Below are 17,019 nucleotides of genomic sequence, written 5' to 3' on the forward strand. Positions count from 1 at the left end.
GTCATTTTAAATGACATAAGATATGATGTCATTTTAAGAAAGATAGACACAAGAAATGAAAACTATAAAAGAGAAAGTGAGTGGTTTTTTTAATTCAAATTTTAAATAAAAAATATTTTTTTGTGTCTATCTTTCTTTTAAAATGACATAACTTTATGTCATTTAAAATGATAAACATTTTTCCCAATAATTTAACAATTAATTAATGTATTTGACATAGATTAAGTTATAAAATACTATCAACTAAACAATTCTCATGTTTCTGTACTTATCATCATCTATCTTGAACGGTCCCACCAATACCAATGTACTACTGGCCGTGAGATAATAACGCCTCTTAGATTTCTCTGTTTGGTTGACAAATGGCAGCCATGCTTCTGAAACTAAGATTTAATCCACTTTAAAAATCCCACCAGTATTAGATGAAATTATTTACGAATAAAAAAAAAAGATTAACATGCAAGTTAATTCAAACTGAGAGACAATATATTAATATATTATAAAGGTGAAGAGCATATTGTCATATTGTGCAATGTATGTGGTGTATATATGTAAATTAAAATGTCTGATGTCTGCAGATATAATAACATGAAAATTAAATTAGTATAAACGGATTAGTAAAATAAATGATTAAATTTTTAATTGAACTAAGTAAATTAGTACATGTTTTGTTTTCTTTGTTCTCTTAAATTTGGGCCGAGTTTCATGGCCCCAAAAGGGCACAGGTTTTTTCCGTACTCCTCAATCTAAGGTTCTTTTTCTAATGGGCCGATCACAAAGTTCGGCCTTTCCAAATCCTATTACTGAATACCGAAAACCAAAATTTGGATTATTTAAACGATTACCCCACCATAATGATCGTGGTAATGGAATTCCTTGACAAGGAATCCTTGGGAGACAGAAAAAAATATACCCAAAAAATAAAAACCAATGCAATTCAAAGCTTGGTTGTACTTAGTCAATAAATAATGGAGTGAAACTATATAACGGAGAGTTCAAAAAAATGTAAGAATCAGATTACTATTTGTTTTGAGCTATCGAGAAATTATTTATTTGTATGTAAGAAAAAAATTCGAGAATTAATCAGAGCAAAATTAGAAGCAACTAGGGAAACAAATTCAATCAAGTATAACAGTTAGTTGACTTTTGCAACTAATTATTAAAAAAAAAAAAAAAATGGTTTGTCTATCAACGAACCAATTAATCACTGCGAATATGCGATTCCTATCATGCTTTGGCCTGGTAATTATGAAATAGTTTGTCATTCTAAGTTTATTTTGATATGAGCTTGTCATTCTAAGTTAAGAAGTTTGATTTTAAATGTGTTATAAAAAGGTTAATTTTAAAATAATTCAAATAATTCCTTTTGGAAGAAAAGGGGGAAAGGAATGAAAAGAAGTTCCACAAACTAAAATTCCCTTCGGCAATAATCAACAAAACGAGCATTATTTTTCAAATTTAATAATTCCTCGGTTGAACATTACTATGTGGCTTTCTAAATCATGGCAGGTGTGCCACGCTCACACTTGTGCTGCCATTATGCTCCACCAATTCATTTCATGTTCAGATTTCAGAAATTGTAAACTATTACGAGGATATTACTTTAAGTTGTTAAGATTTGAATTTAAATTTATTAAATAATGTTTTAATTTAAATTTAACAACTGTATTTGAACTTAGAGTATTGCTCTCATATTACATAAGATATTTTCCTTTATGTATTTTCTAGGGTGAATTTTGAAGAGAAAAATTGACTGAAGTGAATTAAATAGTCTTTTTATAATGAGAATTGATCGTTTTGTTTTGATTGGAGAATCAATTGAAAAGTAAATAGTTATATAAAATGAAAGTAAGTCATGCAGTGGCACCTCATGATGAAATTCATGTAGAAGAATGTTAGGCAATGATTCTATTTCTGTTTACTTTCTGTTGAGCTAACTATAGATTAGGGAGTTGTTCATCAGTTCAGCCTTAGTTTAATTTGTTATTATCATCATGTTTTAGTTACTATTTGGTGTTTGCTGGGAGTAGTTGATCTTTTCGTCCTCCCCTTCCCTTGTGTATGTTTTTTTTATTATCTTTATGTTATACCAGGAGTACATTTCTATCCTATTAGACTACTACATATATTAGTAAAATATAGAGTTTAGTTTTCTCTCTACACTTTATTTAAGATTTGAAAACTATAATCCATTTAATAATAAGAAAACCATGCAAATACCAGCTCTCGTGGTCATTCCTGTCCCCATCTTTTTCATATATATTTTTCCATCTTTTGTATAAAAGGGCTGTCATTTTCATACGTGGTTTTTTTTATTGAAAAATAATAATAATTTATCTAATCCTGGTATATAAAACTATAAAACTTATTGCGTGTGGAGTTCGAGAACCAATCCTTAAGAAAATAAAATATGTTAAAAGATAATGTCAGAAAATGCATTTTGTTATACAAATTTCTAACAAAATATTTGTCATTTATTATAAAATTAGGGATAATATCTTTTCACATCAGTGTCAAATTAAAAATTTGACACCAAATCTTAATCATTGTAATATTTTTTGTGAATTTAAAAGTTATATTTTATTAAATCATACTTATTAATTAATTACTAATTTTTGATAAATTATAACCGTTAGATTGACAGAAATTAATAGTTAAGATTTGATGTCAAAATTTTTAATTCAACACCGATGTCAAAAAATTCTATCCTATAAAACTATTAAGTATTGAATCACACATTAAGTGCTGAATTTTAGGTCACTTGTTATTCTTAGTTGAGATGCTCTCTCAACCATTTAAATGTTAAAAGTATTTTATAAGATAGTTTAAAGTTACTTTATATAACTTTATCTAATATTCATCAAAATATACACAAAAAGGTGTGGGCCCCATGTTTTTATTTTTTCTCTCTTCTCTTCACATGGATCCACATGAATCCATACACTTTTTTGTGTATTTTGATAAACCTTAGATAAAGTTATGTAAAGAAACTCTAGAAACTTTAAACCCTTATAATATTTATTTCTCGAAAAAGTGTTTCTCCCGTTACAGGAGATAAATTTATATCCAGCAATCTTAAAACTACGTCTTTTTGGCCATTAAGATAATTAATGAAGGATATTTTAGTAATTTTATTTATTTATTTTGTTATATAAATTTTACCAAAATATTCTTCTTTAATTCCCTCAACCCTCAATATGATGTAATATTGGGATATGACCATAGTTGTTAAAATCTTGATTTATCATTACGATTTTACGTTTTTACGATTTTTTTCTTCATCAAAACGATATTACCAATATTCCAAACGTTTTTATGATTTTTTTACATTACGATTTTATTTTTTATGATTTTTTTGTCCCCTTTCGATTTTACTTAAAATCTCGATTTTAACAACGGATATGACTTTATCTCCAATATATAATAGGAAAAATGATAAACCCTTTATTTCTAGGGAATATATTTTCTTTCACTTTGTTTGTCGCTTTAAAAAAAGATATATATATATATATATATGTGTGTGTGGAAAAATTATTCTCATGTTACATGAGATAAATTAGTCAAAGTATATTTATGTTTTCGTACAATTAATATTTTTAAAAATCTTCTTAGTTTTTGAACTAATTTTTAAAAAAAAAACTTCGAAAAATTACAATGAAAACAGATTGAGCAATTTTTTTCTTTTGTTTTTGATTGCAGATGTATATCTAAAACTAGAGCGTAGCAGAGTAATTTTTTAGTAGGCACCTGTTTATTTCATTTAAATATATTTTTTTTTGTGGTAAACAACTTATGTTTTTTTAAAATGCTACAAATATTCAAATACTCATGCAAGGGATACTTACAAATAAATTTTAAATATAAATTTTTATCCATTTCAAAATAATTGTTAATTAAAGAAACTTTAAACAAAGATTAAAAAAATTATTAAATATCTTTATTTAAAAATATATATTTTACTATATTATTGTTCACTTTTTTTTTTGGTAAACTATATTGTTGTTCACTTTGCTAATACTTTTTATCATTTCATTAAATGAATATAATGAGAGACAGAGAAATATTAAATCATATTTAAAAAAAAGAAAAAATAGTGACGATATTTTTTGGGCGGGAGGGGCAAACTGTTAATAATTATTAATTGTTGGTCTTGGTCAAAACCACATCTAATACGTTTAGAGAATATTATATTTTATCTAGTTTAGTCAATCTTATAAAGTTTATATTAATCAAACTTCATTGTTGAATTATACCCTTATCTTTTCAGTTTGTAGAAGGGAATTGATAAATGTATATGTCATCCTTTTTTGGTAAAGTTAGTTATCCAAATATATCTTAGTGTAAATTTTTGTACTTTCAATATTACTTTCAAATAATGAGTTTTTCACAATAGAAATAAAGAAAAAGTATGATTATTATTATGTTATACAAGAATGTTATTAATAAGCTAGCATAATTTCGGATAGAGTAATCACTTTTCATAACGAAATAAGAATACTCTTTATTACAAATTTACAACTAACTTATTCTGCAAAATTGGCTTTATAAAGTAATTTACAAAAACGAGGCGACATTAATGATTGATTGGGTTTCTGTTCCGCGCAGTCACATGTTATTTATCAATGTTCTTCTAATCTTCTTGATTCGGCCAAAAACTGGACGGGGAAAAACACAAGAAATAACATGTTTGGTTGAAAAAGTTAAAGCCTCTGTTTTTGAATGAAGGAAGGCACAATGTGTAAATAATGTGGTCAAACTTAGATCAGTATAGTCAATTCGTCGATCAGAAAGTGAAAGACCAATGCCACCATTTTTCGCCGGCTCAATCTTTTGCTCTTCCTCATTTACTCCGTATTCTTTTATTTTTCGTTATATTACTCTTGTTTTTTCACTGCTTGTATTTGTTTCTGCCTTTCCCATCTTTCGTTCGAATAACAACAACATTGAAACACGATCATTGGATTAAAAGATCCAATTAAAAAAAAAGTTAGGCCCAGAAAGCAACTCCAACCCCAGTTTGCCGAAGAGAGGAGATGTAGGACCCCCAATTACCAATGACAATGACACAAATTATTCATTACTGGGGTAGTGGTACTTCCGTCATGCAGATAACCTAATGGCGTATTGAAAGCGAATACACAGATCACTTGGACCTTAACCGTCCTTGTTATAAATAAAAACAAGAGCTCAAGTTATGAATAAGAAGCAAAATACTAAACAATCTCTAATCTTCTAATTTTGGTCATCTCCTCAACTTCTTCATTCTCCATGTACCTAACACAATCTTGAAAAAAAAAATACAATAAATCCAGTTAGTTTCAAAGTGTGCTTACGTGCTATAATCTATTTTGTTCAGTATAATTACTATTTTGTAATTAACAAAATCCATTTGACTGCATATTTACGCAACCTGTCTCGGCATGTTGCTATTTGCGCTAACAAAGTATTCTTTAGTTGTTCTGTTCATTCATGCTTATTTTTTCATTGTGTTTTCAATTATTTCTTTTACAAAATTGAATTCATTTGCTCAGAGAATTTAAAAGATCCCCCCCTCTTAAAATACGGGTATTGGGTGGTCTAAAATGAGAGATAGAGGAATAGTAAATGACGAGGACTAGACCTAAACTAGTAAAGTTCGTCGATTCAGTTGGGGCATGGAAGCTGAGCAGGTGGGGGTGAGGACATGTGTTCAAACCTCCCCAGTACCACCTTTGGAAGGGGTTTAAAGTCTTAATCCTGGACCCGCCCCGAATCAGACTAATCGCGAAGCGATGAACTGATGAAATATTTTCAAAAAAAAAAAAAAAAAAAAAGTAAAGTTCGTCGATATGCTGTGCAGTGTGCAGTTGTGTTTGCTTGAACATTGAAATGTGTTTTCTTGACCAGACTTCCCCCCATGACTTTCTTTTTAGCTTCATTGACATTTGAACTTGATTAGTACGCTACGCACTATGAAATAGACGATTGGGAACTGACCAGTACGCAATCACCGGTAATCATACATTCAAGTATTATTTTAATCAATTGCAAGATCAATCGATTGCATAGCATCATATAAAAAGAATGTTTTAGTTGAGGAATTTAGCGGAGGAGGCATTATTTGTCACACATAATTACATAGTTATTTCTCAAATAATATCTAGTCCTTGTCCTATCTGACAAGTTAAAACCCTTTATCCCCAAATTGGGTCAACCAACATGGTATAGTTCTTCGACCCAACTAATCTTGAACAAATCGTATCTGAATTTCAGAGTTCAAAGTTAAAACCCATGCCTTTTTTCTTTGCAATTTCCATCAGTCATCAACAACAAGCAGAGGCAAACAAAATTAAACGGCCAAACTTAAAATATAGTTTAATAAGAAGCAGAAACAACATTAGTTTACCCACCATCACACTTCAAAAGTCATGATCTCCCATCAAAAAAGGCAGAATCTTCTTATCTTTATCATCGTAATTAACTTCCTTGGCTTCGATCATACCAAAGACTAGCTCCATACGCATACATATATATATATATATATGATTATAAACTCACAGTTTAAGATAATACCTTTTATTATATACTCTGTTTCTCCGGAACATTCCTTCTATTCGAGGTTCATAATTGAGCTCTTCGTTCGTTACCCTGCAACATCGGGTCTCATACCCCAACATAACTACCCATAATTAACAGTTATGTTTCCGTTTTTCAGTTACTTTAACTTCTTCTTCTTCTCCTTTTTCTATGTGGCCCTCTTTCTTTGGCGCCCTTGCTTTACCGCGAGGATCGTGCCTGAATCCGTAACCGTAATAACCTCGGAAACGCACAACGCCACGTGGCACGACTTCTCAAGGTTCCTGCACGCCGAAAGAGGGAGCCAGGTCAGCGGCATGTCAGAGCTCAAGAAGTACTTCAACCGTTTCGGTTATCTCTCTCCGCCCGAAACGACGCCGAATTTCACGGACACCTTTGATACCCAGTTCGAGTCCGCCGTTTTACACTATCAGAAACGGCTTGGCTTGCCGGCCACCGGAAAGCTCGATTCCGATACCATATCAACGATTGTGGCTCCGAGGTGCGGCGTCTCCGATACAGCGACGCATAGAATACACGCCACCCGTCACTTTGCTTACTTCAACGGCAAGCCACGGTGGGTTCGTGGTTCTCCGATGACTCTTACGTACGCTTTCTCCCCGTACAACATGATCGACAGGCTGAGCTTATCGGAAATCCGAACGGTTTTCGAGCGTGCCTTTGCGCGGTGGGCGTCGGTGATTCCGGTGAGTTTTCAGGAGACCGAGCTGTACGATTCGGCGGATATTCGGATCGGGTTTTACCTGGGCGATCACGGTGACGGAGAGCCGTTTGATGGTGTTTTGGGGGTTTTAGCGCATGCTTTCTCCCCCGAGAATGGGAGATTCCATTTGGATGCGGCTGAAACGTGGTCCGTTGATTTTGACCATGATGAGTCAAGGGTGGCCGTTGATTTGGAATCTGTGGCTACGCACGAGATAGGTCACGTGCTTGGTCTGGGTCATACATCGGTGAAGGAAGCGGTGATGTACCCGAGCCTGAGCCCCAGGACAAGGAAGGTGGACTTGAAGATTGATGACGTGGAGGGAGTCCAAGCTCTTTATGGCTCCAATCCCAATTTCACCTTTGGTTCTTTGTTGCAATCTGAGGATTCTTCCAATCTTGCTGTTGGGTCCGTAACCCATTTTTCTAAATGGACCCTCTATTCGGCTCTTGCCTCGTTGATATTATTTTTATGTGCTTAGATTTTTTTTTCACCTTTTCCATTCCTCATTCATACATGTACTTTTATTCTTTGATTTGCATATGTATGTATAAAAAGAAAGTATAGAAAGCTAAGTTCAATCCCATGGGCTAAGCCCTAAGGATTCATCTTTTATGATATCTTAGATTATTTTTGTTACATGAGATATTTTAATCTGTTAATTTTATTTTCTTTTTATAGAAAGAAGATATAACTTTTAGGGTCCTAATAATCGTATGTTACATAAAATAAAATATCTTATGTTGTAAAGATAAATACGTGGGATATATCATTTTAAAAGAAAAAGGGAATAACACATTTATCTGTGGCTCAAGAAAAAGTTGTCCAACAACGTAAGAGTCTTAAGCGGGGGAAAGGCGAATGCACTTTTGAATTTTCATTGTATTTGAGACAACCCTAAAGACAAGTTGACCCGTGGAAAGGGGCAGATTGAAAAGGTTGAGGGAATAAATGAGTCTTGATGGGAAACCTGCGAAGAAAATACGAACTTGTTTTGTTGTTCTAAGAGGATAGAATAACATTGCACAAGTTTATGCCTAACCTGACTAGTGAAAGGAACTAAGGTATCTCTTTTTATTGCAGGGACATAATAAGTATCAATGTTAACTAACATTGCCACCCAAGACTTCTTTCTTCCCAGTTTGGGAAAAATGAAACCGTTTCGTTCTCAATTGAAAGGTGGTCCAAGGTTGCTTAATATAAAAAAATGTGAGATAATTTTGCATCAGTTGGCCATGACGATCAATCAATTGGAAACGATATGAGAGTAGTTAACAAACACACTACTCCCAAGTTAATATAAGACCGAAATGAAAGATAGAAGTGTAAGAAAAAAAAAACATAAAATATACTTTGGTATGCTTATGTATAAGTATAAGTAAAGGGATTTTTTATGTTATGGGACGGAAATAAATATTAAAGTCAAAAATATTATTAAGACTAATAAAAAGATTAATTATCATAAATATTTTTAGGAAACTATTAAGACATATAATCTATTATTATTATTATGAAAATATCATTATATATATACTATTAAAAGGGAGAGGCAACAGCCTATCCATGTCTCTCCATGAATACACCACTATGTATAAGTGAAGTCCACTAGAGAATTAAAATAATAAGTCATATGTATAGCCTAGAAGACTTATGCCTAGTAAGGACTTTATGATCCACAGAAATTTAGCGAAATTTTTCAATCATAATTATAGAGGGTGGACGATTAACAAAATAAAGCTTAACAGAAGTTTAAAATGTATAGTATTTGAAAATGGCTGAAAGCCACTATGAATAGGTTAATAATTTTTTTTAGTAAATAAATGTTTAGGTGAGTTAAATGCCGGTATCATCACTGGGGCCATGGTATGTGCTTGAATAATTTGTACGATATTATATATTAAATTTCGGTGTTATTATTGTATAAAACAAATTAAAAATAATCTTTGCAATTAAAATTGGAATTGGATTAGGTTAAGCCGTATCTTATATTGGCTTTATTTATTTCTCAAACCTAAGCTTAAAACTGACCTGACATAAGATTTTTATATTTTTTTAAGATCCGGCTTGAGCTAAAAGTTTATTAAAATGCTTACTTTATTATAAAACTTTTAAATAAGTTAATATATTTATATCTAAAGAGGTCAATGGGCATAAAATTATTTTTATCTAAACCAACAAGTCGCAGCCTTTAAATAGGCCAACAAATATATGATTTTAAAATATTATAATACAAAATAATAATAATATATTATTTACATTCACTCAAATAAACAATCCATTAAAATTTAAAAAAAAAGATGCTTTAAAGTCAAATTTTTTTAATTAAATAGATTTTAATAAAAAAAACTTTGGCCTTACTTATTTAGTAAAGAGGCTTACATCAAGCTAGACCTTATGTAAGTCAGGACATAAGCTTCGGAGCATGCCTAGCCTATTTCTATACCTATTCAGTTTTCTTTTTAATAAAAAAAAAGCAAAACAAAAATAGGCTTAAAAAAAAAATACAGCAAAACATGAACCACTCAATTACGAGGCCCGATAGTTCACACTAGGAGATCCAACATGTTTAATTTTCAATTTAATAATAATAAAAAAAGATTACAAAGAGTATAGCGATATTAATATTAAATAATTTTGTATATATAAATCTAAAGTAACTCCATACACTTAAAAATTAATATAATAATGATATAAAATATTGTTTATACAATTATTTTTTAAAAAAAGTGCCGAGACTAAGGCCCTGAACCTTGTTTGTGTGGTCAAATCATCAACGGCAGCAGAATCGCGCAAAGAACCTAAATTATTATTTGTTTACTAATATTGGCCTTACGGCCTCTTGTTGAATTTGAGCAACTTTAGCCACGTCGGAAATGTCACTAATTATTTTCTTTTTTGAAACAGATACTAGTGTCTAGTGATGTATAATTAGTTACTTATAAAGAGATACAGACAAACTTTCTTTGAGTGTTTCAGACAGCCTTACATGGTATGAATGTCCTGTAGAATATAGATTTTAGAATGGGCCAGAACAACTTGGATTTTGAAGGGCGTGAGTACAAAGTGCTTTAACTGGGAGATTAGATGTCAACCAACAGTATACATGGTTACTTGGGAATTTCCGGGACCTATCAGATATGCATAAGGGAGCGTTTGGTTGAAGAGAAATTTTTTGAATATTAGGAAAATTGTTGAAAAATGAGTTTGGTAGGAAAATGTAAAAAAAGTTGTTTGGTTAGAAAAAATTTAACCGGGCAAATTATGTAAGATTTATAAAGTCTATGTTTAGTTTGAAGTAAAATATAGATGGAGAAATAAGTGGCAATTACAAAAATGTCCCTGCTTTTAAAATAACTGTAAAGTCTATGTACCATCTAATAATTAGTTAAGATTCCCCCTATCTTTATTAAGTTTGTGTTTTAGTCATTTTTACAAACACCTCGTGGACATATATTATCCAGCAAGTGAACATGTTTAATCACTTTCGACATCATCTTCAATTTGTTGCAAATTCAAAAAAGGAGAGCAGAGAGACAGAGAAGGATGCGTGGGAGGTTAATATAAAAGGAAATGAAAAAAAAGAGAAGAATTGTCGGTCAATACTCAGTATCAGCACCAAAGATCCAAAACGATAAGAAACAAAAAAGAAAGAAAGCCAAGGTCACCATCCTGAAGCACAATGCGCAGATCCGCTTCCTCCTTTTCATATAAGGGCATGGCAGGGCATGTAAGTGGTTCCAAAGCATTCTTGTTAAAATTGAAAATGATCGATTTGTTGTGGGGTATAATGGTCTGATTTGTTGTGGGGCCATGTGGTTTAGTCGGCTATCATAATAAAATCCCCTCCAACAATGCTTTTTAAACAGTGCCAAAGTCTAGCATTCTTTCACAAAATTGAAAATGCTATGCATCATGCTTGCCTGGGTATTCAGCCATTTCTTTGTCAACCAAACAAGTGCTTTCCAGAATGTCAACTTCATTTGCATGGGATAATTTCAAAAACCCTTCAACCAAACACCACCTAAGGGTGAAAGTGGGCTAGATTTGGCCGAATTTTGCCACGAAAAGTCTTAGTACGAGTTTAATTGTTAGCTTGATTTGGCCCATTTATAAAAAAAATGGCCTGCCTTGACCCGTTAGCCTCTTAATTTTTAACTTCCAAGCAGAATCATGAATCAATTTCACAAAATACTCAAATTTTGTTGCCTAAACAAAAATCATAATTTCAACGTCCAAACAGAACCGGGAATCACAACAAAACTCTTCACAATTTGCATTTAAGTCACTTTCAAAAGCAAAATGCTCAAACTAAATCGGATCCAACAAACAAAGCTGTTGAGATATATAGTCCCACATTGGTTGTATGTGCAGCTAATGTGGAATTTATAAGGTCTTGGGCACTCTCACCCTTTGAGCTAGTTTTTGGGGGTGGTGACCTCAAGGTTCTTTACAAAAGCTATACCATGTAAATTAAAATAATTACATGAATCTAACAAACACATCATGATGCTTGTAGTAGCCAAAAACTTCTCTTTATTTTCTCTCCCCTACAAATACAATAACAAGATTACATAAGTTGGCAAACAATTTGTAAGTGTAGAAAACAAAAAACAAGAATAAAGAATAAAAAAAAAGATTAAGAAACAAAAAATCTTTTAATAGATTTATATAGGCAATCTCATATGTTGAGATGTTGGTTCCTCTTACATAAAAAATAAAGTCAATTTTATTTTAAAATGTAATCGAATATAATTAAATTATAAAATAATTTCAATTGATTAAATTTATACCTTTTGTTTTTTCTTCAAGTCATACCTATTACGTAGCTAATCTTCGCTGTATATTAAAGCTTGGATGGTATCTTCAGCTAAGTCAGAACGATAGGCATTAATAACTATTTCTCCAGCGCTAAATGTTGATTCTGATGATACTGTAGAGATTGATACAGATTTTATGCCACTCTCAAAGATAGTATTGGTGAGGGAATAAACCTTAGTCCTTCCACCACCTACTTAGCTTACATACATCAACTGAACTATCATATTTGGTACTACTATGAATAATATTATTTTATTTTATTTAAAATAAATAATATGATATAGGACGGCATGTAGGCTTAGAGGCTCGACATGTAAAAAAAGCCTATCGCCTACTTTCTAAATAGGCTTCTTTAAAAGCTCAAGCCTGTTCTATTTGACTATATGTAATAGGCCAAGCCTAGCCTGATATAGGTCAGGCCGTAGGCCGGCCTGATTCACTTTCACCCCTAGTTATGGCCCCCTAATTCATTATTGTTGAGATATTTGTAACACCCCGTGTATACCCAGATTGTTATCATGATAAGATATTAAGCGCAACTCAATTAAATTGCAGAAGCTAACTTTTTCTTTTCAATTATGACGTCATTATTATTAACCAAGTTGATTACTTAATTCTTTTTCAAAACATTGCATGTATGTACATTGCAATAAAAGTTAACTACATTGAATAATCTCATAATATAATTAAGTGTGTATCTAGTCACGGAACTACAACACGTAGACCAGACAATATCTTGATACAATTATACAACTCAAATTTAAATAAACATAGCCAAGTCAACATGGCATGGACAATCCCCAGACTCACCAAATAAACAGTACAATCAACAAGTCTCAAATGCAATATTCATAGTAGAAGAATCAGACATGATCATATAAGGTAACTAAATCATCAAGCATATATCAATCAGCTCAGCTCAGCTCCGGACTTCTACCGCCCGAGGTCTCAACCCTCGAGGTACCTGAACCTGAAAATGTGCTCCAAACGTGGGGTGAGATCTCTAAAAAGAAATCTTAGTAAGACAAGGGGTCATCAAGGATCTTTCCACCCCAAGCTCACTTACATGTGCAATATAAGTTCTAAAAAAGTAAAAGTTCCAAAATCAGTGCAATGCAACACATAATCATGTCATGTGTGTCAGAATCCTACTGGCCAGAGAAAATGCAGGAATTACATACGTCTACAACCCACAGTAGTACAAGACGCTACCTGTACCCACCCACAGGATCACCATTTTGTATGACGCTACATACTCAGGCTTACCGTCTAGGTGGAACTCTACATACACATCATAAGGCACTTGCACTTAACAGTTCAATAAAAGCACGACATGCTTATAAATCATCCCTCCATGAGGTATGGTGGAACCAAACATGGGCAAAACCGAGGACACAAAAGCTTACCTCTAGGGCAATCAATCCCAAGTCAACGGTCCACAACCGTCCACGGTCCACAAACAGCACTCTCACGGTCTGTTTAAACCAGTAATCACATCAACATTCATAACCTAATAGTTTATGAAATAATGACAACGTTTTCTTTTTCGTTTAATGACCGTAGGTTTCTTTCAAAGCCATAAGCCTTCAATATTATTGGTTCTGACTTAATTAAATTATTCCAGAGGTTCATAACAATCATTTAAGGGTTCAGAAACCCAACCCACGCTTCTGTTTGGGTAAAATAGCTCAAAATATGATTTTTTTTTCCAGAATATCTTGATATTCCTCATGGACATATCCGGATATTCACATACCCAATATCCGGATATCAATATTCGGATATCACAACCCAAATATCCGGATATCACAACCCAAATATCCGGATATTTTGCGACAGAATGCAGTTTTGCATTTGCGCGAAGATATCCCTTCAAGTTCCATTTTTAACACTTCCGGACTTTCAAGCATGCATTTTTAGACACATTTAAGCAAATGTTTATGTTGGTTACCTACTCATCTCATTTTACATGTCAAGACTTCACTTTTAACAAAGAAAACTCATGAACAAGGTTCAAGAACATACTCCAAGGCTCAAAACAGAATAAAAGGGTGCTCTTAGAGCTCTCAAAGCAGCTCCAAAAATCTGACTTCACCAAGCCACGAAAAGGAGCAACAAGATTGGCCCTTTCTTCACCAAGCTCACCACTTGGTGCTTCAACAACCAAGGAAATGGTTCCCTCTTCACTTAACCAAGAGGTCAGCCCCTCACACTCAGAAAGAAGAACCTACAACTCAAAATGACAAGCTTTTCAACCATCCAAGGCTAGAGTACACTTACACATGGAGGTTTAGTGAAGGAACCAAGAGGAAAGGTGGTCTATTGTCTCACAAGGTTAAGGGGAGGAAGGTGGTGGCTGATGGAGAGCAAGGTGCCTTCAGAATTTCACGTAGGAGACACTAGGAAACTAACCTAGGTCTTTGTGCCAAGTCTATATATAGTTCACTTAAGTTTTAATTGTCGATATTAGCACTAATAGCTCCTCTAATCATTTTAATCTCAAACTTGAGATTCTGAACTTAGCCATTTTTCTAGGATTTTTCATATTTTTATTTTATTTTTCGCAGCACTTTGCCGGTCCACGCTTTTACGTAGCCGGTATCAGTCCTGACATCAAGTCTCATTATTTCAACTCCAAACTTGTTATGCTAGTCCTAGATATTAATCCAGTGATATATACATACTTTTCATAATTTTTCGGGATACTTCATCCGTACGCACTTATACCGTGTGGCAGAATCAGTATCTGCATTTTTTGTCAGAAAAGCGACTTTCGACATTATTAAGTCCTTATATTAATTATTCAAGTCTTTTCATAATTATTCAAGGTCAATTATGAAATTATTTTCTAATATCATAATTATATTAATTAAATTCCTAAATTAACGGTGCGGGTTCTTACAATATTCAAGTGTGATGAGTCTCACATTGATTGGTAATAGGCTACGTGAAAAAGTATATAAGTGGAAGGACCCATGAATCCCCCAAGTACCCAACCCTCCTTCTAGCCAATCATAAGGCTAGCTCGAGCACAACTAGACTCTGATACCACTATCAGGCGGGTTCAGGGAAAGCCCGTGGCGAGGGACCACTACTAATGGGCCAAGCTACTCCAAATACACCAAGTGAGTCCGACACCTCATCTCAACCCAAAACTATGGGTGTTCGCGGTCTGGATTGGATCGGTTTTGGACGTAAAAATCATATGATCCAATCCCTTCGGTTTGAATTTTTTTTCAAATCCGATCCAATCCAATCTAATTTTATTCGGTTCGGATTGGATCAGTTTTTGGTTTTTTGAAAAACTTAAGATTTGTATGATGATTATTTGGAAAGTAACATATCTTTTATATGTATCGGCTTTGTACAGTTTGTAAGATGATTATTGTGCAACCTAAAAGCATTGTACAACAAAAAGTTAAATTATCATCTTTTACTTTCAACAAAAAATTTATAATATGGTTGCACGAGATACGAAGTAACCCAAATTTTCATCCTATAGAGAGCTGTTGTATAACCTATGTAATAAAAATATATTATGTATCTTACCAAAAAGAGAGAGCATGACATAGATCAAGCACATCTCACTTTCTCCAACATGATGGGTTAATGGGTCTTGGATTGATAATTTTGCTATATGGTTCTTGAACTATGATTGGGGAAAGGCCTAAGTAAGTAGATGGTAAGGTTGGGAAATAATTGGATTGATTTTGATTCGATCGGTCAAAAATCGATCCAATCCAATTAAAATTTGTGGTTTTTTTTTTTTCGGTTTTTCGGTTCGGCCACCACGATTTTAATTGGTTGATGAACACCTACCCTACCCAAAAATTGATCCAATCCAATTAAATTTTGCGGTTTTTTTTTTCGATTTTCGGTTCGGCCACCGCGGTTTGAATTGGTTGATGAACACCTACCCTACCCAAAAATCGATCCAATCCAATTAAATTTTGCGGTTTTTTTTCGGTTTTCGATTTTTCGGTTCGGCCACCGTGGTTTGAATTGGTTGATGAACTCCTACTCAACCCGCCTCCTAGCCAATCCAATGGACTAAGCGGATCAAATACACCAAGTGAGTCCAACACCACTTATATACTTTTTCACTTAGCCCATTGATATGCTCTCCCCCTTCAACGGAGTACTCAAGCCCCAATACTCAACCTGTTTCCTAGGCAATCACCAGGCTAGCTCGAGTCCAACCTGGCTCTAATACCATTGTCAGGTGGGTCTAGGGTAAGCCCGTGACGGGGGACCACCACCAATGGGTTAAGCTAGCCCAAATACACCAAGTGCGTCCGACACCACATCTCAACCCAAAACCTTAAGGCATTGGGTTCATGGATCCTTCCACTTATATATTCTTCACTTAGTTCATTACCAACCAATGTGGGACTTATCACACTTGAATATCTCAACAAGTACGAAAGGATAAGTGTTCTTTCATCTCTTAAGAAATATTCGATTAGAGCTACATTAAATGTTATCTTGCAAGTTTTGTTGGCGACTTCTTGGGACAGAGAGTGAAGTCTGAATGAAATTCCTTTTAACTCTTGTTTGGGAAACAATAAGACGAGGAAAGAAATTAGTTTGCTAATATATGTGTCATGTTTAGATCTATTGGTAACTTTCGTTTGGTTCGCTGTCCCTCTTCTTAATGCTTTCCAAACAAAGGGCTTTATTCATATTCTACTTGTCGCTATAATCAATTGTTCTTTGTCATCTAGATTTATTTTTTTTTATTTTTTTTGTGCGTGTGCGAACAGCAAATGTGATGTATATATTACTGTTCTTGAAGTCTTTTTGGTTTTGATTGTCTCATGACTCTCATCGCATTAATCACTATGTTACTACCATCCATTATACATGATTATTCTGGTATGGTGAGTGAGCTTGGATTTCCATAACCTTTCTTATGACCACGT

The 17,019-nt window shown here is 33.4% G+C and overlaps 1 protein-coding gene across 1 annotated transcript; it reads left to right on the forward strand.

The window, feature by feature from the left end:
• Nucleotides 1-6,677: 6,677 nt before the first annotated feature.
• On the forward strand, nucleotides 6,678-7,760 carry LOC133311284 (metalloendoproteinase 4-MMP). The gene has a single exon (XM_061512307.1). It carries the CDS (start codon nucleotides 6,678-6,680, stop codon nucleotides 7,758-7,760), a length of 1,083 nt encoding a protein of 360 aa, XP_061368291.1.
• Nucleotides 7,761-17,019: the final 9,259 nt, after the last annotated feature.

This window comes from Gastrolobium bilobum, unplaced genomic scaffold (genome assembly GCF_033153095.1).
Source record: "Gastrolobium bilobum isolate Gb01-03AN ecotype WA unplaced genomic scaffold, APGP_CSIRO_Gbil_v1 utg3539, whole genome shotgun sequence".
In the NCBI taxonomy this organism is placed as follows: domain Eukaryota; kingdom Viridiplantae; phylum Streptophyta; class Magnoliopsida; order Fabales; family Fabaceae; genus Gastrolobium; species Gastrolobium bilobum.